This window comes from Hylobates moloch, unplaced genomic scaffold (genome assembly GCF_009828535.3).
Source record: "Hylobates moloch isolate HMO894 unplaced genomic scaffold, HMol_V3 SCAFFOLD_3, whole genome shotgun sequence".
Lineage (NCBI taxonomy): Eukaryota > Metazoa > Chordata > Mammalia > Primates > Hylobatidae > Hylobates > Hylobates moloch.
In genome coordinates, this window is record NW_026652278.1 from 45,104,707 (window position 1) to 45,130,553 (window position 25,847).

The window sequence follows — 25,847 nt, forward strand, 5'->3', positions numbered from 1 at the left end:
TACATATTATATTAATATATCAAATTATCACATGTACCCCCAAAATATGTAAATCCATTATGTATCAATATAAAAGTGCAAGGTGAAGCAGCAAGTCCTGCTGTAAAAGCTGCAGCAAATTATTCAGAAGATCTACTTAAGATAATTTATGAAGGTGGCCACACTACACAAGATTTTCAATGTAGACAAAATAGCCTTCTATTGGAAGAAAGTGCCATCTAGGACTTTCAGAGTTAAAGAAAAGAAGTCAATACGTGGCTTCAAAGCTTCAAAGGATAGGCTTTGTTAGGGGGTAATGCAGCTGGTGACTTTAAGTTGAAGCCAATGCTCACTGACCATTTTGAATATCCCACGGCCCTTAACAATTACTCTAAATCTGCTCTGCTTGTGCTCTATAAAAGTAACAATAAAGCTTGGATGCCAGCATATCTATTTACAGCATGATTTACTGAATATTTTAAGCCCACTGTTGAGACCTACTGCTCAGAGAAAAAAATTTCTTTCAAAATATTACTGCTCTTGACAATGCACCTGGTTCCCCAAAAGCTCTGGTGGAGATGTTCAATGAGATTAATTTGTTTTTCATGCCTGCTACCATAATATCTATTCTGCAGCCCATGTATCAAGAAGTAATTTTAACTTTCAAATCCAATTATTTAAAAAATACATTTCAGAAGGCCTTTTCTGCCATAGATAATGATTACTCTCATGGAATCACTGCTTTCCTCAACAAAATAAATTGAAAATCTGGAGTCTGTGGCCAGGATAGCAGGGGTCCACTGTGAGGAGCTCTGCACTTGTGCTGCCAGGAGCTTCGGCTCCACTCCCTATGCAGTGTGACTTTAACTTGAAGAAAGAAAGAAGATAGAAATGACATTCCTAGGAATCCAGAGTCAAATTACTGATTATTCAGCAACATAGGCAGCCCTCAAAGGTGATCTTGTTCCCATTTTGTAAGCAAGGAAACTGATGCAAATAGAAGGAGTTGTCAGACACCCTATCAGGTTGGTGCCCCTCAAGGTCAGAGATCCCAGAAGAAGGAGCATGCACCCATCTTTGCTGTTCTCCAGGCTCCTTCAGTGACACCTCCAGGTGCAGGAGTGAATCAGAGGAATAGGGCCTGAAGTGAACCCCCAGCAAACCGCAGCAGCCCTACAGAAGAGGGACCTGACCATTGAAAGAAAAACTAAAAAACAGCAAAAAATGATCAATAACAAAAAGTCCCCACAAAAGTCCTACCCAAGGGTCAGCAGGCTCAAAGATCAAAACTAGAAAAATTAATGAAGCTGAGAAAGAATCAGTGAAAAAAATGCTGAAAACCCAAAAGGCCAGAGTGCCTCTTCTCCTCCAAACGATTGCAATGCCTCTCCAGAAAGGGTGCAGAACTGAACAGAGGATGAGATGGACAAATTGACAGAAGTAGGCTTCAGAAGACGGGTAATAAAAAACTCTGCTGAGCTAAAACAGCATGTTCTAACCCAATGCAAAGAAGCTAAAAACTTTGATAAAAGGTTAGAGGAGCTGCCAACAAGAATAAACATGGAGGAACATAATGTTTAGATTATGTTAGAAAGGAACATAAATGACCTGAGTGGAGCAGAGAAACACAGCACATGAACTTCATGAAGCATACAAAAGTATCAATAGCCAAGTCTACCAAGTGGAAGAAAGGATATCAGAGTTGGAAGACCATCTTGCTGAAATAAGGCATGCAGACAAGATTAGAGAAAAAAGAATGAAAAGGAACAAACAAAGCCTCCAAGAAATATGGGGCTACATAAAAAGACTGAACCTATGACTGATTGGAGTACCTAAAGGAGACAGGGAGAAGGCAAACAAGCTGGAAAACACACTTCAGGATATTATCCAGGAGAACTTCCCCAACCTACAAAGATAGGCCAACATTCAGATTCAGGAAATATAGAGAACACCACTAAGATACTCCATGAGAAGTTCAGCCCCAAGACCCATAATCAGCAGATTCTCCAAGGTTGAAATGAAGGAAAAAAATGTTAACAGCAGCTAGAGAGAAAGGCCAGGTCACCTACAAAGGGAAGCCCCTCAGACTAACAGCAGACCTCTCAGCAGAAACCCTACAAGCCAGAAGAGAGTGGGGGCCAATATTCAACATTCTAAAAGAAGAGAATTTTCAACCCAGAATTTCATATCCAGCCAAACTAAACTTCATAAGTGAAGGCAAAATAAAATCCTTTCCAGACAAGCAAATCCTGAGGGATTTTGTCACCAACAAGCCTGCTTTGCAAGAGCTCCTGAGGGAAGCACTAAATATGGAAAGGAAAAACCAGTACCAGTCACTGCAAAAACACAACAAAATATAAAGACCAATGACACTATGCAACAACTAGTGTGCAAAATAACTAGATAGCATCAGGAAGATAGGATCAAATTTATGCATAACAATACTAATCTTAAATGTAAATGAGCTAAATGCCATAATTAAAAGACACAGACTGACAAATTGAATAAAGAGTCAAGACCCATCGATGTGCTGTATTCAGGAGACCCATCTCATGTGCAAAGACACACATAGGCTCAAATAAAGGGATACAGGAATATTTACTGAGCAAATGGAAAGCAAAAAAAAAAAAAAGCAAGAGTGCAATCCTAGTCTCTGACAAAACAGACTTTAAACCAACAAAGATCAAAAAAGACAAAGAAGGGCATTACATAATGGTAAGGGGATCAATTCAACAAAAAAGCTAAGTATCCTAAGTATACACACACAAAATACAGGAGCACCTAGATTCATAAAATAAGTTCTTAGAGACCTACAAAGAGACTTAGACTCCCATGCAATAATAGTGAGGGACTTTAACACCCCACTGTCAGTATTAGACAGATCAATGGGACAGAAAATTAACAAGGATATTCAGGACTTGAACTCAGCTCTGGATCAAGTGGACCTAATAGACATCTATAGAACTCTCCACCCCAAATCAACAGAATATACATTCTTCTTAGTGCCACATGGCACTTATTCTAAAATTGACCACATAATTCGAAGTAAAACACTCTTCAGCAAATGAAAAAGAACTGAAGTCATAACAAACAGTCTCTCAGAATACAGTGCAAACAAATTAGAACTCAGAATTAAGAAACTCAACTAAAAACCACACAATTACATGGAAACTGAACAACCTGCTCCGGAATGACTCCTGGGTAAATAATGAAATTAAGGGAAAAACCAAGCTCTTTGAAACCAATGAAAACAAAGAGACAATGTACCAAAATCTCTGGGACACAGCTAAAGCAGTATTAAGGGAAATTTACGGCACTAAATTCCCGCATCAGAAAGCTAGATAGATCTCAAATAGACACCTTAACATTACAATTAAAAGAGCTAGAGAAGCAAGAGCAAACAAATCCAAAAGCTAGCTGAAGACAAGAAATAACTAAGATAAGAGCAGAATTGAAGGAGATAGAGACATGAAAAATCCTCCACAAAATCAATGAATCCAGGAGCTGGCTTTTTGAAAAAAAAAATAATAATAATAACAAAATAGATAGACCCCTAGCTAGACTAATAAAGAAGAAAAGAGAAAAGAACAAATAGACACAATTAAAAAATGATAAAGGGGATATCACCACTGACCCTACAGAAAATGATAAAGGGGATATCACCACTGACCCCATCAGAAAATACTATAAACTCCTCTATGCAAATAAACTAGAAAATCTAGAAGAAATGGATAAATCCCTGGACACATACACCCTCTCAAGACTAAACCAGGAAGAAGTCAAATCCCTGAATAGACCAACAACAAGTTCTGAAATTAAGGCAGCAATTAATAGCCTACCAACCAAAAAAAGCCCAGGACCACACAGATTCACAGCCAAATTCGATCAGAAGTACGAAGAGGAGCTGGTACCATTCCTTCTGAAATTATTTCAAACAACTAAAAAGGAGGGACTCCTCTCTACCTCATTATATGAAGTCAGCATCATCCTGATATCAAAACCTAGCAGAGACACAACAACAAAAAAGAAAATTTCAGGGCAATATCCCTGATTAACGTCTATGCAAAAATCCTCAATAAAATACTGGCAAACCAAATCAAGCAGCAAACGAAAAAACTTATCTACTATGATCAAGTTGGCTTCACCCCTGTCATGCAAGTTTAATTCAGCATACGCAAATCAATAAACATAATCCATCACGTAAACAGAACCAAAGACAAAAACCACATGATTATCTCAACAGATGTAGAAAAGGCCTTTGAGGGTGGTTCCAAGACGGCCAAATAGGAACAGCTCCAGTCTACAGCTCCCAGCACGAACAACGCAGCAGATGGGTGATTTCCGCATTTCCAACTGAGGTACCGGGTTCATCTCACTGGGGCTTGTTGGACAGTGAGTGCAGGACCATGGGTGCAGCACACCGAGCATGAGCCGAAGCAGGGCAAGGCATCGCCTCACCCAGGAAGCGCAAAGGGTCAGGGAATTCCCTTTCCTAGCCAAGCAAAGCTGTGACAGACAGCACTTGGAAAATCAGGTCACTCCCACCCTAATACTACACTTTTCCAATGGTATTAGCAAATGGCACACCAGGAGATTATATCCTGCAGCTGGCTCAGAGGGTCCCACGCCCATGGAGCCTCACTCATTGCTAGCACAGCAGTCTGAGATCGAACTGCAAGGCAGCAGTGAGGCTGGGGGATGAGCGCCTGCCATTGCTGACCCTTGAGTAGGTAAACAAAGCAGCGAGGAGGAAACTTGAACTGGGTGGAGCCCACCGCAGCTCAAGGAGGCCTGCCTGCCTCTGTAGACTCCACCTCTGGGGGCAGGGCATAGCCGAACAAAAGGCAGCAGAAACCTCTGCAGACTTAAATGTCCCTGTTTGACAGCTTTGAAGAGAGTAGTGGATCTCCCAGCATGGAGTTTGAGATCGGAGAATGGACGGACTGCCTCCTCAAGTGGGTCTCTGACCACTGAGTAGCCTAACTGGGAGGCACCCCCCAGCAGGGGCAGACTGACACCTCACACAGCCGGGTACCCATCTGAGACAAAACTTCCAGAGGAACGATCAGGCAGCAACATTTGCTGTTCAGCAATATTCGCTGTTCTGCAGCCTCTGCTGCTGATACCCAGGCAAAGAAGGTCTGGAGTGGACCTCCAGCAAACTCCAACAGAACTGCAGCTGAGGGTCCTGACTGTTAGAAGGAAAACTAAAAAACAGAAAGGACATCCATACCAAAACCCCATCTGTACGTCACCACCATCAAAGACCAAAGGTGGATAAAACCATAAAGATGGGGAAAAAACAGAGCAGAAAGCTGAAAATTCTAAAAATCAGAGTGCCTCTCCCACTCCAAAGGAATGCAGCTCCTCACCAGCAACAGAACAAAGCTGGATGGAGAATGATTTTGATGAGTTGAGAGAAGAAGGCTTCAGATGACCAAACTTCTCTGAGCTAAAGGAGAAAGTTCAAACCCATCACACAGAAATTAAAACCCTTGAAAAAAGATTAGACGAAGGGCTAACTAGAATAACCAATGCAGAGAAGTCCTTAAATGACCAGATGGAGCTGAAAACCATGGCACGAGAACTACGTGATGAATGCACAAACTTCAGTAGCCGATTCAATCAACTGGAAGAAAGGGTATCAGTGATTGAAGATCAAATGAATGAAATAACTGAGAAGAGAAGTTTAGAGAAAAAAAGAATAAAAGAAATGAACAAAGCCTCCAAGAAATATGGGACTATGTGAAAAGACCAAATCTATGTCTGATTGGTGAACCTGAAAGTGACAGGGAGAATGTAACCAAGTTGGAAAACACTGCAGGATATTATCCAGGAGAACTTCCCCAATCTAGCAAGGCAGACCAACATTCAAATTCAGGAAATACATAGAACAACACAGCGATACTCCTCGAGAAGAGCAACTCCAAGACACATAATTGTCTTGAAGTTGAAATGAAGGAAAAAATGTTAAGGGCAGCCAGAGAGAAAGGTCAGGTTACCGACAAAGGGAGGCCCATCAGACTAACAGCTGATCTCTCAGCAGAAACTCTACAAGCCAGAAGAGAGTGGGGGCCAATATTCAACATTCTTAAAGAAAAGAATTTTCAACCCAGAATTTCACATCCAGCCGAACTAAGCTTCATAAATGAAGGAGAAATAAAATCCTTTACAGACAAGCAAATGCTGAGAGATTTTGTCACCACCAGGCCTGCCCTACAAGAGCTCCTGAAGGAAGCACTAAACATGGAAAGGAACAACCAGTACCAGCCACTGCAAAAACATGTGAAATTGTAAAGACCATCGATGCTAGGAAGAAACCACATAAACTAACGAGCAAAATAACCAGCTAACATCATAATGACAGGATCAAATTCACACATAACAATATTAACCTTAAATGTAAGTGGGCTAAATGCTCCAATTAAAAGACACAGACTGGCAAATTGGATAAAGAGTCAAGATCCATCACTGTGCTGTATTCAGGAAACCCATCTCACGTGCAGAGACACACATAGATTCAAAATAAAGGGATGGAGGAAGATCTACCAAGCAAATGGAAAACAAAAAATGGCAGGGGTTGCAATCCTAGTCTCTGATAAAATGGACTTTAAACCAACAAAGATCAAAAGAGACAAGGCCATTACATAATGGTAAAGGGATCAATTTAACAAGAAGAGCTAACTATCCTAAATATATATGCACCCAATACAGGAGCACCCAGATGCACAAAGCAAGTCCTTAGTGACCTACAAAGAGACTTAGACTCCCACACAATAATAATGGGAGACTTTAACACCCCACTGTCAACATTAGACAGATCAACAAGACAGAAAGTTAACAAGGATATCCAGGAATTGAACTCAGCTCTGCACCAAGCAGACCTAATAGACTTCTACAGAACTCTCCACCCCAAATCAACAGAGTATACATTCTTCTCAGCACCACGTCACACTTATTCCAAAATTGACCACATAGTTGGAAGTAAAGCACTCCTCAGCAAATGCAAAAGAGCAGAAATTATAACAAACTGTCTCTCAGACCACAGTGCAATCAAACTAGAACTCAGGATTAAGAAATTCACTCAAAACCACTCAACTACATGGAAACTGAACAACCTGTCCCTGAATGACTACTGGGTACATAATGAAATGAAGGCAGAAATAAAGATGTTCTTTGAAACCAACGAGAACTAAGACACAACATACCAGAATCTCTGGGCCACATTTAAAGCAGTGTGTAGAGGGAAATTTATAGCACTAAATACCCACAAGAGAAAGCAGGAAAGATCTAAATTTGACACCCTGACATCACAATTAAAAGAACTAGAGAAGCAAGAGCAAACACATTCAAAAGCTAGCAGAAGGCAAGAAATAACTAAGATCAGAGCAGAACTGAAGGAGACAGAGACACAAAAAACCCTTCAAAAAATCAATGAACCCAGGAGCTGGTTTTTTGGAAAGATCGACAAAATTAATAGACCACTAGCAAGACTAATAAAGAAGAAAAGAGAGAAGAATCAAATAGATGCAATAAAAAATGATAAAGGGGATATCACCACTGATCCCACAGAAGTACAAACTACCATCAGAGAATACTATAAACACCTCTACGCATATAAACTACAAAATCTAGAAGAAATGGAAAAATTCCTGGACATGTACACCCTCCCAAGACTAAAATAGGAAGAAGTTGAATCTCTGAATAGACCAATAACGGGCTCTGAAATTGAGGCAATAATTAATAGCTTACCAACCAAAAAAAGTCCAGGACCAGATGGTTTCACAGTCGAATTCTACCGAGGTACAGGGAGGAGCTGGTACCATTCCTTCTGAAACTATTCCAATCAATAGAAAAAGAGGGAATCCTCCCTAACTCACTTTATGAGGCCAGCATCATCCTGATACCAAAACCTGGCAGAGACACAAGAAAAAAAGAGAATTTTAGACCAATGTCCCTGATGAACATCGATGCAAAAATCCTCGATAAAATACCAGCAAACCGAATCCAGCAGCACATCAAAAAGCTTATCCACCATGATCAAGTGGGCTTCATCCCTGGGATGCAAGGCTGGTTCAACATATGCAAATCAATAAACGTAACCCAGCATATAAACAGAACCAAAGACAAAAGCCACATGATTATCTCAACAGATGCAGAAAAGGCCTTTGACAAAATTCAACAGCCCTTCATGCTGAAAACTCTCAACAAATTAGGTATTGATGGGATGTGTCTCAAAATAATAAGAGCTATTTATGACAAACCCACAGCCAATATCATACTGAATGGGCAAAAACTGGAAGCATTCCCTTTGAAAACTGGCACAAGACAGGGATACTACTCCTATTCAACACTCACCACTCCTATTCAACATAGTGTTGGAAGTTCTGGCCAGGGCAATCAGGCAAGAGAAAGAAATAAAGGGTATTCAATTAGGAAAAGAGGAAGTCAAATTGTCCCTGTTTGCAGATGACATGATTGTGTATCTAGAAAACCCCATTGTCTCAGCCCAAAATCTCCTTAAGCTGATAAGCAACTTCACCAAAGTCTCAGGATACAAAATCAATGTGCAAAAATCACAAGCATTCTTATACACCAATAAGAGACAAAACAGAGAGCCAAATCATGAGTGAACTCCCATTCACAATTGCTTCAAAGAGAATAAAATACCTAGGAATCCAACTTACAAGGGATGTGAAGGACTTCTTCAAGGAGAACTACAAACCACTGCTCAACGAAATAAAAGAGGATACAAATGGAAGAACATTCCATGCTCATGGATAGGAAGAATCAATATCATGAAAATGGCCATACTGCCCAAGGTAATTTATAGATTCAATGCCATCCCCCTCAAGCTACCAATTACTTTCTTCACATAATTGGAAAAAACTACTTTAAAGTTCATATGGAACCAAAAAAGAGCCCACATTGCCAAGTCAATCCTAAGCCAAAAGAACAAAGCTGGAGGCATCACACTACCTGACTTCAAACTATACTACAAGGCTACAGTAACCAAAACAGCATAGTACTGGTACCAAAACAGAGATATAGACTAATGGAACAGAACAGACCCCTCAGATATAATACCATACATCTACAACCATCTGATCTTTGACAAACCTGACAAAAACAAGAAATGGGGAAAGGATTCCCTATTTAACAAACGGTGCTGGGAAAACTGGCTAGCCATATGTAGAAAGCTGAAACTGGATCCCTTCCTTACACCTCATAGTAAAATTAATTCAAGATGGATTAAAGACTTACATGTTAGACCTAGAACCATAAAAACCCTAGAAGAAAACCTAGGCAATACCATTCAGGACATAGGCATGGGCAAGGACTTCATGGCTAAAACACCAAAAGCAATGGCAACAAAAGCCAAAATTGACAAATGGGATCTAATTAAACTAAAGAGCTTCTGCACAGCAAAAGAGACTACCATCAGAGTGAACAGGCAACCTACAAAATGGGAGAAAATTTTCGCAACCTACTCATCTGACAAAGGGCTAATATCCAGAATCTACAAAGAAATCAAACAAATTTACAAGAAAAAAACAACCCCATCAACAAGTGGGTGAAAGAGATGAACAGACACTTCTCAAAAGAAGACATTTATGCAGCCAACAGACACATGAAAAAATGTTCATCATCACTGGCCATCAGAGAAATGCAAATCAAAACCACAATGAGATACCATCTCACACCAGTTAGAATGGCGATCATTAAAAAGTCAGGAAACAACAGGTGCTGGAGAGGATGTGGAGAAATAGGAACACTTTTACACTGTTGGTGGGACTGTAAACTAGTTCAACCATTGTGAAAGACAGTGTGGCGATTCCTCAGGGATCTAGAACTAGAAATACCATTTGACCCAGCCATCCCATTATGGGGTATATAATCAAAGGATTATAAGTCATGGTGCTATAAAGACACATGCACATGTATGTTTATTGCGGCACTATTCACAATAGCAAAGACTTGGAAGCAACCCAAATGTCCATCAATGATAGACTGGATTAAGAAAATGTGGCACATATACACCATGGAATACTATGCAGCCATAAAAAAGAATGAGTTCATGTCCTTTGTAGGGACACGGATGAAGGTGGAAACCATCATTCTCAGCAAACTATTGCAAGGACAAAAAACCAAACACCGCATGTTCTCACTCATAGGTGGGAATTGAACAATGAGAACACATGGACACAGGATGGAACACATCACACACCAGGGCCTGTTGTGGGATGAGGGGAGTGGGGAGGAATAGCATTAGGAGATATACCCAATGTAAATGACGAGTTAATGGGTGCAGCACACCAACATGGCGCATGTATACATATGTAACAAACCTGCATGTTGTGTACCCTAGAACATAAAGTATAATAAATATATATACACACATATATTTTATATATATATACATATATTTTATATATATACATATATTTTATATATATACATATTTTATATATATTATATATATATATAAAAGAAAAGGCCTTTGATAAAATTCAACATCGCTTCATGGTAAAAACTTTCATTATACTAGGTATTGATGGAACATATCTCAAAATGATATGAGCTATTTATGACAAACCCACTGCCAATATCATATTGAATGGGCGAAAGCTGGAAGCATTCCCTTTGAAAACTGGCAGAAGACAAGGATACCCTCTCTCACCACTCCTATTCAACATAGTATTGGAAGTTCTGACCAGGGCAATCAGGCAAGCAAAAGAAATAAAGAGTATTCAAATAGGGACAGAGGAAGTCTAATTGTCTCTTTTTGCAGACAACATAATTCTGTATTTAGAAAACCCCACCATCTCAGCCCAAAAACTCCTTAAGCTGATAAGCAACTTCAGCAAAGTCTCAGGATACAAAATCAATGTGCAAAAATCACAAGCATTCCTTTATACCAGAGCCAAATCATGAATGAACTCCCATTCACAATTGCTACAGAGAGAATAAAACACCTAGGAATACAGCTAACAAGTAATGTGAAGGACCTCTTCAAGGAGAACTACAAACCACTGCTCAAGGAAATAAAAGAGTATACAAACAAATGGAAAAACATTCCATCCTCATGGATCGGAAGAATCAATATCATGAAAATGGCCATACTGCCCAAGGTAATTTATAGATTCAATGCTATTCCCATCAAACTACCATTGACATTCTTCACAGAATTAGAAAAAACTACTTTAAATTTCATATGGAATCAAAGAAGACCCCATATAGCCAAGAAAATCCTAAGCAAAAAGAACAAAGTGGAGGCATCACGCTACCTGACTTCAAACTATACAACAAGGCTACAGTAACCAAACAGCATGGTACTGGTACCAAAACAGACATATAGGCCAATGGAACAGAACAGAGACTTCGGAAATAACAATACACATCTACAGCCATCTGATCTTCGACAAACTTGACAAAAGCAAGCAATGGGGAGAGGATCTCCTATTCAATAAATGGTGCTGGGAAAACTGACTAGCCATACAGAGAAAAGTGAAACTGGACCCCTTCCTTACACCTTACACAAAAATTAACTCAAGGTGGCTTAAAGACTTAAATGTAAAACCCAAAACCATAAAAACCCTAGAAGAAAACCTAGGCAATACCATTCAGGACACAGGCATGTGCAAAGATCTCATGATGAAAATTCCAAAAGCATTGCAACAAAAGCCAAAATTGACAAATGGGATCTAATTAAACTGAAGAGCTTCTGCACAGCAAAAGAAACTATCATCAGAGTGAACATGCAACCTACAGAATGGGAGAAAATTTTGCAATCTACTAATCTGGTAAAGGTCTAATATCCAGAACCTAGAAGGAACTTGAACAAATTTACAAACAAACAAGTAAACAACCCCATCAAAAAGTGGACAAAGGATATGAACAAAAACTTCTCAAAAGAAGATATTTATGTGGCCAACAAACGTATGAAAAAAGCTCACCATTACTGATTATTAGAGAAATGCAAATCAAAACCACAATGAGATACCATCTCATGCCAGTCAGAACGGTGATTATTAAAGTCAAGAAACAATAGATACTGGAGAGGCTGTGGAGAAATAGGAACACTTTTACACTGTTGGTGGGAATGTAAATTAGTTCAACCATTGTGGAAGACAGTGTGGTGATTCCTCAAGGATCTAGAACCAGAAATACCATTTGATCCAACAATCGCATTACTGGGTATATACCCAAAGGAATATAAATCATTCTACTATAAAGACACATGCACACGTATGTTTATTGCAGCACTATTTACAATAGCAAAGACATGGAACCAACCCAAATGCCCATCAATGATAGACTGGATAAAGAAAATATACTACATATACACCATGGAATACTATGCAGTCATAAAAAACAATGAGATCATATCCTTTCAGGGACATGGATGAAGTTGGAAGCCATCATCCTCAGCAAGCTAACACAGGAACAGAAAAACAAATATCTAGGAATAGAGAATTCATCAGAGAACAGAAGAAACCTAGTTACTTGCACAGGACTAAAACTAATTTTCCTGACTCAGGCCATTGCCCCTCTTACTGTATTCAGCTGCCTCTTTCAGACTAACTAGAGATTGCTGGAAAATTATACATTCTTCATTTTACTCTACATATTCATTTCACTAACATGTAAATTCTACATGATTTTTAGAATTTTTTTTGTCACTGAAACAGAATGACATAGAGCAAAGTCAGGAAATTTGGGACATAAATGTTTACATAATTATTTATTTCACTTTTTTAGTATTTATGGAAATATTATTTACATAAAAACTAACAAAATATACTAACCTTGTGAAATGTCCAGAGATGTCACTTACACCTGTGTTGAGATCTACCTCTAACGTGAGTAAGGAATCCTCTATATACTCATCTATTTTAAGGGGAAAAGCCACTGTGGAGGAGAGAATTGATGTTTCTGGGATAAATGGACAATGGAGAAAAAGTAGCCAAGGCCTCTAATCTGAAGTTACAAAGCCCCCAAAGAGTTATTTGATTCATGAATCTCTAAATATTAGTGAAGAGGAGCACACACTATAATTAATCACCTTAACTTGACATTTTCATGTTCTTACTCTCCTTAACTTGACATTTCTATTTTCTATTTCACAAGAAACTAGCATATGACCATCAACCGAGAAAGAAGTATGTAAGAGGCTAGCAGGAAATCTATTTTCAAACCCCTAAATGGTTCTTGAGTTTAGCTCCAAACTACTTGGCTGAAAACCTGACAGTTTTAATATTAACCTAAGGGCTTAAAAGGTAATTCTTGTCCTTCAGATTGCTTTAAGCATTATTCATAGGAGAATGCTTTCTTAACCCTGACACACTCAGATGGGACATCTCATTTGAGAAGCTGTTTGGAGTCTCTTGGTTTAACTTTAACACTTATATGATTTGTATTGTAGTTCATAAATATACACAATAAAATAAAAATTTTAATAATTTACCATTTAAGTAAGATGGATGTACAAGGAAGATCTCTGTTTATCCGGTGACTTCAGATACTTCCTCCTTCCTGTCAGTGTGATTTATGGGATATTAGCACCTCCATTTAAGAAGTCCTCATTATCAGGTTCTTCTGAACTAATCACACCTCAGAGCATTGGGCTCTTTCTCACCTCTTTAATGAGCTTCTGCTTCTCCCTAGGCATGAAATTGTCATTTCCTCTGTGAAGTCTTTCTTTCTGTCTCTCAGGAAAAAAACTTTGGAGTTGTACTTTACTTTTGCTCTCACATCCCATTTTCAGTCAGGAAATCATATGGGCGTTGCATTAATAATATATCTGCCAACCATCTATATTTTATACCTTCACTGCTATGACCTTGGCCGCCCATACCATGTCTCCTGTAGATTACCATCATAACATTCTCTTAATTGGTCTCTCTGCTCTCACTTGTTTCTCCTCCAGTCCATTCTAATGCAACATATCTCATTCTTTTTAAGGCATTATTAGTCAGGCCATGTCCCTCTCTGCTACAATCACTGCAATGACTCCTCATTTCACTTCATATAAAGATTTAAATTCTAACAATATAAGGCCCCATGCCACCTGACCTCCTGCTACTACCTGACTTCCACATTCTACTATGTTCCACTTGTTATTCCATACCAGACATCCTAGAAATTCTCTGGCCAAGGCAGGCCTGTATTTTATCTCTTTTCGAGGTACATTATGGGAGCATGGCAGAAGGGTAGTTTTATGACTTATACACATGCTGAAAGTCAAGGTATTATTAGGCATAAATGGAGTTTATTTTTTAAACATGTGGCTCTTAAGTAGGTCTCTTGATGGCATAGATAGTCCACATGTATAAATACATTTGTTTCAAGTTGGGATTTAGTGAAATCACTTACTAAGTGATCACATGTTTTCACAACACATGTAACTCATTTTATAAAATAATTAATTCAAGAATGTTACCATCCCTCCAGCTCTTTCTACCGAATCATAAAGACAATTCAATCTATTTTCAGGATAAGGGAGCCTGCCTTACTATCCTGGGACAAAGATTTAGAGAAAATGACAAGGAAAAAGTGAACAAAAAAGAATCCCAGGAGAAGTAGTTTGTAAATGTTTTTGAATGGATCAACGGTGCTATATAGCCATTAGATCAAGGAGAGGACGGCACAAAACAGCTAAAAAGCATTTTGTGGGAGACTTATTTTTCCCTCATGGCGTTTGGGAAAATACAAGTAAAGGATGTTATTAATTTGAAATCTGCACTGCGTCTTCTTTTAACTGGAATACCTCTCTGGGACTGAACCACTTGATCCATATTCTATTATAGTCAAATCTTGAAATTTAGATTTTATTATAGTTTCACCAATTTATAGTGACTCTGCAATACACTTGAATATGCACAAATGCATAATTTGAAAGTGGGAAATGTGCTGACAGGACACTCAGCTGGTGAGAAAGCCAAATGCCAGCACATTTCACCTCTGCTTCTACTTATTATCACATGCTCATGTAGCAGTGTGGTCGATGTATTTTGGGGATGGGAAATTCAGTAACTTGATGTATCACAAATATCTAAATACAGTTTTCTCAAGAATGTAAAAAATGTATTTTACTTACAATTATTTCAATATCTCCAACAACCAAATCAGACTAGTCAGAAAAGATACAGATTGCTTTATAATTGGCCAGGATTTGCTGAAGAGCCACATTGGACACTTAGAGGTATAGAATAGCTTCCAATGTAGATGGACCATATCTGAAAAGTTAAAGAGAATTGTTAATATTATCTCAGCATTCTTTTAATTTTTATCAAGGCTACATATTTATATAATTTAAAAAATTTGAATCATGATCTAAGCCACCATCAGCTCTCATCTGGATTAGTACAAAAGGCCTCTTAACAGATCTCCTTGTTTCCACCATTTTTCTCTGTCAATGCAGCCATCAGGGTGACCATGTTAAAAATGTCACCACTTCATGTCCCTCTTTGCTCTAAGCTCTCCATCTCACACAGAGTAAAGTCCATAGTCCTTTCTAATAAACTGAATTATCCTGCACAATGTTGCCTCTAGTTCCCTCTCTGATTTCACCTCTGACTCCTCCCTCCTTAGTCAGGCTTCTAGAGCCACACTGGCCACTTAGCATCCTCCCCTCAGTGCTTTGTCCCACTTAAGTCTTTTCAAAGTCTGGTCCCTGGGTCAATACTGTCAGAATCACCTGGGAACTTATTAGAAATGCAAATTCTTGAGCCCACCTGAGATCTACTGAATTAGTTATTTTGGGAATGGAGCCTGGAAATCTCTGTTTATCAAGCTCTCCAGATAACTGAGATGCAGGCTAAAGTTTCAGAACTACCTTAATTGTTTCCTCTGCTTAAAATACTTTCCGTCAGTACTTTAGGTTGGATTCTTTAGAAAACAGAGCTTGAGACAGGGGTTCTTACTAACTGATTTGCTGAGGGAGTGCTCACAGGTGAAATCTGTAAGGAAACAAGGGAGAAGGATAAAGAAGGGAAAGAAGCTAAGTCTTAGTGGAATCCCACAGGGAGCTCTGAAGTATAGTGTTACACCTGGAGAAAAGTCCAGTTTTTGTAGTCCAAAGTCAGCCAGTCAACTATTGTGAGTTGCCCTGTGAGAAGATAATAAACTGTCAGACATTACAGAGGTGAGGTGCTTTCTATCAGCCGAGGGTGAGCTCAGGAGGAGCATACAGCTGTGATTTCTTAGCAGTCAACACTCGAAGCTGCTGAAAGCTGGCTGCACCAGCCTGTTAAACTGGGTCTTAGCAGGGCACCAATAGGTAGTACTATACCCAGATGCATCCTTGACTCTCTCTTACTTGGATTCTTCTTAATTACTCATAAGATAATGGTTACCTTTAAATAATGATAATTCTTTCTGACCAAGAAATAAGAATCAAGGCTGAAATATAGTGGAGCACACATGTTTACCTCTGCTCTCTCCAGAAACCATATTCGAAAGAAAATAGCGGGACATTGACTTTTCCTTAGGTCAAATATCATTGTGTTAGTGAGGCCATCTCTTACCACCCTATCTAAAATGGCAACACCCTGTTCTCCTCCTAATACTTTTTTTTAGGTCAGGCTTATTGATGAATAAAATTCGTATAGTAAAATTTACTAGTTTTCTAAGGGTACAGTTCTATAAGTTTTTACAAATGTACAATTGTGTAAATTATTAACAAAGTCAAAACATGTAAGAGTTACTTTGCCACAAGAAATTCTCTTTTGCCCATTTTCAACCAGATCTCTTCTTATCTCTAGCCTCTGGTAACAATTGATGGTTTTTCTGTTCTATCATTTTGCCTTTTCCAGAATGTTATATAAATGGAATCATGCAGTATGTAGGCCCTTGAGTCTAGCTCTTTTCACTCAGCATAATGCGTTTGAGATTCACCCATGTTATTGCATCTATCAAGACTCCATTCCCTTTTATTGGTAACTAGTAGTATTTCATTGTATGGATGTACCACACTCTGTTTATCACTCACCAGTTGAAATGTATTAGGTTCTTCTCACCCCCTAGTTTTGGCAATTATAAATAAAGCTGCTATAAACATTTGCCTACAGGAGTTTGTGTAAATTTAAATTTTCATTTTTTTTCGTGTGTATATGATTGTTGCATCATATGGTGCTATGAATTGAATGTTTGCATTCCCCCAAAATTTGTAAGTTGAAGCCTGAATCCTCCATGTGACACTATTTGGACGTGGGGCGTTTGTAAGGTAATTAGGTCATGAGAGTAGAATCTTCAGGAATGGATTACTGCCCATTAAGAAGAGATATGAGAAAAATGGTCTCTTTCTGCTCTCCACCATGCGAGGACACAGTAAGAAAATGCCCATGAGGAAACCATGAAGTGGGCCCACACCAGACCTTGGATCTGCCAGTGCCTGAATCTTGGATTTCCCAGCCTCTAGAACTGTGAGAAATAAATTCTACTGTTTAAGCCACTCAGTTTATAGTATCTTTTATTGCAGCCTGAGCCGACTAAGATATAACTTTGTAAGAAACTGCTCAACAGTTATCCAAAGAACTTGTACTATTTGGTCGTCCAAACCAGGAATGTAAGAGAGCTCCAGCTGCTATGCATTCTCACTAACACTTGGTATTGTGAGGCCACTTTTTTTCAGTCATTCTAACAGGTGTGTAGTAATACTGGTGAGGTCCTTCCCCAAATAATTAATGATGTTGAGCATCTTTTTGTGTAGTCCTTTTCCAACTGTATATCTTCTTTAGTAAAGTATTTGGTTAAATCTTTCCCATTTTTAGAATTTAAATTTTGAGCCACAGAAAAGTTGCAAAACTAGTAGAGTTTTCTGTTATCTTTGATCTCACTTCTATTAACATCTTTCATAATTGTAATAATATAATTATCCAGAACAAGAAATTGTCATTGGTACAGGATCATTAACTAAGCTATAATCCTTATTTGAACTTTTCTAATCTTCCTATTGGAATGTTGTTTATCTGTTCCAGAATCCTATTTTGGATTCCACATTGCATTTCATTGTTTTTTCCTCTTTAGTATTTTTCAGTCTGTAATAGCTCCTCATTCTTTCCTTGTTTTTCATAATTTTCACAGTTTGAAATAACACTTGTTATTTTGCAGAAGGTCCCACAATTTAACAAAAAAAAAAGTTTTCCCATAATTCAAATGAGGTTATGCATTTGTTAAAGAATGTCTCATTTTAATTAGTTGTTTGTTTCTTTTAATTGCTGAGGTTTGGGGGTCTTTTAATGATAAATTTTGCAAATATTTGTCCCAGTTTGTTGCTTGTTGTTTTTTTTTTCTTAGTGTCTTTTCAAAATGCAGAAGTTTTTAATTTCCCAGGGGAAAATAGACAAATGGAAATAAAATACTAGTTTTATTTGTGGTTGGAGATTTGTCTATGTTTTTATATGCATTAGCCATTTAATCACTGTCATTATTCTACAAGAGTATTCCATTGTGAGAACACACCAAAACTTATGTATCCATTTTATTGTTTTTGCTTGTTTTTTTTTCTTTTTTTGTAGAGATGGGGTCTTGCTATGTTGCCCAAGCTGGTCTCCAATTTATAGCCTCATGTGATCCTCCCAACACTTGGCTTCCCAAAGTGTTGGAGTTACAGGCCTGAGCCATGGGGCCAGGCCTCCATTTTATTGTTGATAACATTTGGTTTATTTCCATTTTGGGATATTGTGAATAATGTTGCTCTGAACATATGTTTTGATTTCTGTATATTCCTAGGAATTGAATTGCGAAGTCACATAGTAGATATGTTTAGCTTTAGTAGATATTTCTAGGCCACTCTTCAAATGATTGTGCCATTTTACAGCAGTGTTTAAGAGTTTTGTTTTTCTGTATGTTGACCAAGTTTGTATTGTCAATCATTTTTCTTTGGGCCATTCTAGTATGTATGTTAGTATTTCTTTCTTTCTTTCTTTTTTTTTTTTTTGAGGTGGAGTCTCACACTGTCGCCAGGGCTGGAGTGCAGTGGCACAATCTTGGCTCACTGCAACCTCCACCTCACAGGTTCAAGTGATTCTCCTGCCCCACCCTCCCAAGTAGCTGGGATTACAGGTGCCTGCCACCATGTCTGGCTAATTTTTTGGATTTTTAGTAGAGACAGGGGTCTGTTAGGGTATTTCTATGTTCCCTGATGGCTAATGAGGTTGAGCATCTTTTTCTGTTTATCAGAGATTTGAATTTCTTCTCTTGCGAAGTACCTATTCAAGTCTTTTGCCCATTTCTAAATTTGCTTGTCTGTATTTTTAAAATCAATTTGTAGAAATTCTTTATATATTACAATCCCTTTGAAGTTCCTAATTTTAATATAATTCAATTTACCAGCCTTTTCCTTTAGGATCATGCTTTGTGTGCTCTGTTTAAGAAATCTTTGCTTACTCTAAGGTCTTGAAAATATTATGTTTTCCTCTTTATTGTTTTGCCTTTTACATTAAGATCAGCACTTCACCTGAATTATTGTTATAGTGTACAAAACCGGATATAAGATATACATAATGAATGTAATCTCTAGCTGTTTTATTGTAAACCCCAAAGTTTTCCCTATATGGCACTGTCATTTTATCAAATCAGATGACCATACATGTATGACTCTGCTTCTAGACTCTCTAGTTTATTTCGTTAGCATATTTTTCTATCCTTGCATAAATCTTTCACTGTCTTAAGTACTGTAATTTTATAACTCTTGATATTTAATAGGGTAAATCCTCCAATATTAATACTTTTGAAAACATTTTCTTCACTATTTTTCACCACTAGCAATTCTATATAAAATTTAGATTCAACTTATAACTTTTTACAAAAAAGGATTTTAATTGGGATTGTATTCATTGTATAATTCAATTTGGGTAAAACTGATATCAACAATACTAAGTCTTCAATCATGAACATCTATAGTTCTCCTCACATTTTGATTGTTTTAATGTTTCAAAATAGTATTTTAATACACAGGTTTGACACATTTTTCTAGGTTTATTTCAAGGTATTTCATACTTTTGATGGTACTGTAAATCTGTTTTTAATTTTTTTAAATGTTTATTCTTTAACTTTTGATTATGGAAAATTTAACAGACGTACAAAGTAGAGAAAAATAATACAATGAATCCCAACCTACTTATCAGCTACCTTCAGCAGTCATCAACTCATAGCTAATTTTGTTTAATCTATACCTCAAACTTTCTCCCCTGCACTGAATTATGTTGAAGCAAATCTAAAATATATATTTTCTTTTGTAAATATTTCACCATACATCTCTGAAAGGACTTCTTAAAACAACACAACTATACTTCTAAAATATTATTACTAAAATATTTTTAACATTTAATATCATCAAATAACCAATTATTGTTCAAATTTTTTAAACTACCTCATGCTTGTCTCTCCCATAGTTTTGTGCTTAAGATCCAAATAAGAGTCACATGTTAACTTTTGTTTCCATTTTGTGAATTTAATTTAATCCATTGATGCCTTTTCCTCTTTAAGTTTTTTTTCTAATTTTTAAACTGAGAACATTATACAGTAAAACTGACTTTTAAAAATTTGGTGTACAGTTTATACATTTTTACATAATTTTTACATATATAATATATATTATATAGGATATATATATCCTTTCTTATTCTGTATATATTATATATATATCAGGATGCCTTTAGTTTCATCACCAGGAAGATCTCCCTTATGCTATCCCCAGTCATACTTCTTTTCCTACTCCCTGGCAACCACTAATCTGTTTTCTATCACTGTTGTGTTCTCTTTCTGAGAATGTCATATAAATAGAATCTTAGAGATTCATCAGTTGACTGTGTTTATCAATTGTGCATTCTCTTTCCTTGCTAAGTGAGATTCCATTGCACCCTCATTACCCTCTTCCCTATACACTCTCCATCAAATCATGTATACAACCAGTGAAAAATAACTCAATCTCTTTTTACCTTTTTTTCATTCCCCCCTCCCCATCTCTAATTTATGCTACCTTCTGTTCTCTACAACCACTTAGCATTCACTGGGTAAACCTGTGATCTGACATAAGAACTGGGAGTCCTATGTTATGCTTATTTATCTTCAGGAATAGTTACAATGGTTCCCACCTGGAGAAGACATTTATATTTCACCTAGGCCCCTATTCTTCCCTTTCTTGCCTATAGGTCTCTTAGAAAACTAGAAAACATGCTAAGTTTTTTTGTGGAATGATGCCTGCTATTGCCCCGAAGAAACAAGATCTTTTTCTATACCAGCTAAATCCTCTGCCCACTGTCCCTCCACCACCCTGCAACTACGCTAGCTTCTAAAAATATCCAATTTTGATTACCACATAAATATTGAATATTCCACTGTGGTCTGAGAGAGTACTTGATATAATTTCAGTTTTCTTACATTTACTGAGACTTGTTTTATGGCCTGTCATATGGTCTAGCTTGAAGAATGTTCCATGTGCTGATGAATACAGTGTATATTCTTCAGTTGTTGGGTAGAATGTTCTGTAAATATCTGTTAAATACATTTGTCATAGGGTATAGTTTAGGTCCTTTGTTTCTTTGTTGACTTTCTGTCTTGATGACCTGTCTAGTGCTGTCAGTTGAGTATTAAAGTTCCCCATTATTATTGTGTTGCCATCTCTCTCACTTCTTAGGTCTAGTCGTAATTGTGTCATAAATTTGGGATCTCCAGTGTAAGGTGCATATATATTTAGAATTGTGATATTTTCCTGTTGGAATGGGCCTTTTATCATTATATAATGTCTCTCTTTGTCTTTTTTAACTGCTGTTGCTTTAAAGTTTGTTTTGTCTGATATAAAAATCCTACTCCTGCTTGCTTTTGGTGTCCATTTGCATGGAATGTCTTTTTCCACTGCTTTACCTTAAGTTTCTGTGAGACCTTATGTGTTATGTTAGGTGAGTCCCCTGAAGACAGGAGAAATTTGGTTGGTGAGTTCTTACCCATTCTGCCATTCTGTATCTTTTAAGTGGAGCATTCAGGCCATTTACATTCAATGTTATGAATGTAAATGAATACCTTGCTTTTTATTCATTGTGTTATTATTATACAGGTCCTGTGAGATTTATGCTTTAAAGAGGTTCTATTTTGGTGTATTCAAAGGATTTGTTTCAAGATTCAGAGCTCCTTTTAGCAGTTCTTGTAGTGCTGGTTTGGTAGTGACAAATTCTCTCAGCATTTGTCTGGAAAATACTGTATCTTTCCTTTATTTATGAAGCTTAGTTGTGCTGGATACAAAATTCTTAGGTGATAATTGTTTTGTGTAAGGAGGCTAAAAATGGTCTCCAATCCTTCCTAGCTTGTAGGATATCTGCCGAGATACCCGCTGTTAATCTGATAGGTTTTCCTTAATAGGTTATGTGATGCTTTTGCCTCACAGCTCTTAGGATTCTTTCCTTTGTCTTCACTTTAGATAACCTGACGACTATGTGCCTAGGCAATGATCTTTTTGCAATTAATTTCCCAGTTGTTCTTTGACCTTCTTGTATTTGGATGTCTAGATCTCTAGCAAGGCTGAATAAGTTTTCCTTGATTATTCCCTCAAATATGTTTTCCAAACTTTTAGATTTCTTTTATTCCTCGGGGACATCAATTATTCTTAGGTTTGGATGTTTAACATAGTCCCAAACTTCTTGGAGGCTTTGTTCATTTTTTAAAATTCTTTTTTCTTTGTCTTTTATGGATGGGGTTAATTCAAAAGCCTTGTTTTCAAGCTCTGAAGTTCTTTCTTCTGCTTGTTCAATTCTATTCCTGAGGCTTTCCAGTGCATTTTGCATTTCTCTGAGTGTGTCCTTGATTTCCAGAAGTGGTGATTATTTTTTGCTTATGCTCTCTAGTTCACTGAAGAATTTTCCTTTCTTATTCTGTATCATGTTTTTGATTTCTTGAAGTTGGACTTCACCTTTCTCTGGTTCCTCCTTAATTAGCTTAATAATCAACTTTCTGAATTCTTTTTCTAGCAATTCAGAGATTTTGTCTTGGTTTGGATCCATTGCTGGTGAGCTGGTATGATCTTTTGGGGGTGTACTATTTTAGTGCCAAGGTTCACCAAAGAAAACAAGGACTTCTTCATAGCCTTAACTATAGTTTTGCAAGTTATTATTTACCTTCCCTAGCGGCATTCATAATAATCTATACACATATTTTATTTCTCTATCTGTATGTTTAATTTATATTTGTGTTACTGGTGGAGGGGGTCCAGGTTCTTGGCATTTTGAACAAAGAATTGGACAAAATGCACAAACAAAGAACGGAAAGAATGAAGCAGCAAAAGCAGAGATTTATTGAAAACAAAATTATACTCCACAGTGGGGGACCAGGCCTGAACAAGCGGCTCAAAATCCTGGTTACATAATTTTCTGAGGTTTAAATATCCTTTAGAGGTTTCCCATTGGTTACTTGGTGTAAGCCCTGTGTAATTGGAGAGGATGAAGTGAGGTTACAAAGATATTTACTTGGTGTACACCCTAGGCAAATAAAGAGGATGTTTCCTGACATAGCTGAAGTGCAGTTACAAAGTTATTTTCTTGCTCTATAGAGTTGGAGTTTTTTTCCATGTGATTTAGTTCTAGGAAATCCTTAGGATCCCTGCCTTTGGACCATATTTTCCTGCCTCAATTTGTATAATAATTTCAGACATCCATAAGCATGTGTTAACTACAAATTTATCAACCTCAAAACTAGCTGAACTTGCCTTTCAACTCCTGTTTTGCTTAATGCAGAAAACTTAATTCTCCAATTCAGCAAATTATGGATCGTTTCTGTTAGTCTTTATGTGGTAAATTCACACTCAATTCTAGACTTTCTTCTTAGCATCTTGGTCTCCCCGGGGACTACAAATGTCACCGGAAGTTATGCAGTATTCAGGAAATGGAACAAAGAAAAGTTTATCTTCCCTTGTGGCATGTATCCTTGCATGCAATTTTTTTAAGGATTTATTTTTTAGACTAATTTGAGGTTCACAGCAAAATTGTGAGGAAGGTACAAAGATTTCCCATATATTTCCTGCCCCCACACATACATAGCCTCCCTCATTAACAACATCCTCCACCAGAGTAGGTGGTAACATAGTGGTGAGATGTGAGGGAGGCGAAGCGTTCTATAGTCCCATTGTTAGGTCTCAGTCTTTTAGTAAGCCTGTGCCTCTGGACTGTGAACTTCAGAAGTGCTTCTCAGTTCCACTTTGAGGAGATAGCTACAGTAGGCAGGAGTTGAGTATGATCTTTCCTTCAGGTTCATTAGGCTTTGATAAAACCCTGCAGGTTAGGCTATGGTTAACTAGTTTCTTCTGAGGACAGGCCTTGTTAAGAGCAGAGTGTTGTCACCTGTTTCAAAACGGTTTCTATTTTTCTCTGTCTGCTAGAGCACAAGAGAATTTTTCTCCAATATTTACTGTTAGAACCTGATCAAGCTCCTGAAAGTAAAACTTACAAAAGTGTGTTAAGTGTCAAAAAGACTGACGAGGAATTATTGATTTTTCAGTCTACTGAACTTATATTTGTTGTTTGGACTGAGTGGTGACTTTCAATCTTCTTATGTGATAAACTGGAAAGAGGAAGTCTGCATGCAATTTTGAGAGAGATTTTAGTGTACATCTCCTGGTGATGCCCATTGTCTTGCCACAGTCCGTGCTTCCTATTATATGTGTTGCATTTATTGACAGTATCCTTTCATTCCAAATCTTAGTCCTCTTTCCATCTTCTAGGACTCTCTTGAATATATCTACACATCTTATGCATAAGAAATTCTTGGATCTTATATGCACCAAGCGACAGTGCATAATGTTTTATGAGTCCAGCCTCAGATCTAGTTACCTAGGAATATAACTCAACCATTGCTGCTCTTAACACACAATAGGCTGGAAAGGCAAATTCCCTCTTCTCAATCTATACACTCTGGGAAGTGAGGCACAGCCCCTCTACGGTTTCTATGATCTCCCTACATCTGGGACTTTGCCTGAAATGATCACAAGGCAAGCAATATTACATTGGCATCCAGGCTCTCCTTCTTTTTCTTTTCTCCCCAAACTCCTTTATAAAACATGAAAAGTGTTTTTACTCTTCATTTAGCTTAGAGGAACATAAGCTTTCATATCATCAAGTATTTCTCAAAACTCTATTTTTATAATATATGTAATCCCATATACTTTTGAAAAAAACTTTCTTAAAAAGTTATCTTCTGCAATTGAAAATGTTAAAGATTATTGTTTTTGATATGTTGTGTAAATTCTATTTTGAAACTCAACAGGCTTCTTAGATTGATTTATAATCTGCCATTTCCCCTGAGATGATGAATGACACTGATTTAATGACTGGAGGGCCTAAGGTCAATGAGAATATAGAGGAAAAAACTACATATTTTAGTTTTAAAAATGAAAGAACATACACAGTTAAAAAAATAAGAATTGGCTTTCATTAGGAATGATATAGATCTTTAAACACACAGCACCATGGTTCTTTATAGATTGTCTTGGATAATATCAATGATTTCATGGTAAACTTGATCATAGACATCTAATCCAAACAAAAAGTCTATATAATTGTAGTAAGAAATAGTTTTATAATAAATGTGGTTTGTGATTTCAGACTGTAAAATGTTAACGTCTTCAGGGTCAGCCAACAAGTAACTTTCACCATTCCAAATTGCAGTTGCCACATTCATGTTTGTCACGTTGTATAATGGAGATGTCTAAAAATAAATGAGCGAAAAAATAGTTTTCATAGGAGATGATACAGTAGAAGGTTTTAATTACTAATTGTTTAAAATGGTGAGTTTAAATACTGTTTTAAAATAAGTCAAATCTCAGGGATTCAACTTACTGGATCTGTTGAAACAAAGGTATGAAAGTATGAATAGGCATT

General features: G+C 37.3%; 2 protein-coding genes across 3 annotated transcripts in view; both read right to left on the minus strand.

Moving 5' to 3' along the window:
• Positions 1-15,189, minus strand: part of LIPF (lipase F, gastric type) — a 62,576-nt gene extending 47,387 nt beyond the window's left edge. The window contains exon 1 of the mRNA XM_058436236.1: positions 15,080-15,189. The gene's annotated coding sequence lies outside the window, so the exon portion shown is untranslated. The remainder of the gene's footprint in view (positions 1-15,079) is intronic.
• The window catches only part of LIPJ (lipase family member J), a 61,356-nt gene that overhangs the window by 15,884 nt on the left and 19,625 nt on the right, over positions 1-25,847 (minus strand). The window contains exon 3 of one of the 2 annotated variants that reach the window (XR_009212765.1): positions 15,080-15,218. Coding sequence is in view for 1 of the 2 variants with exons in the window: in XM_058436238.1 (XP_058292221.1) it covers positions 25,444-25,674 (231 nt within the window). In the remaining variant the exon portion in view is untranslated. Of the gene's footprint in view, positions 1-15,079; positions 15,219-25,377; positions 25,675-25,847 lie in introns of those variants that run through there. The other variant, XM_058436238.1, reaches the window with a different exon arrangement.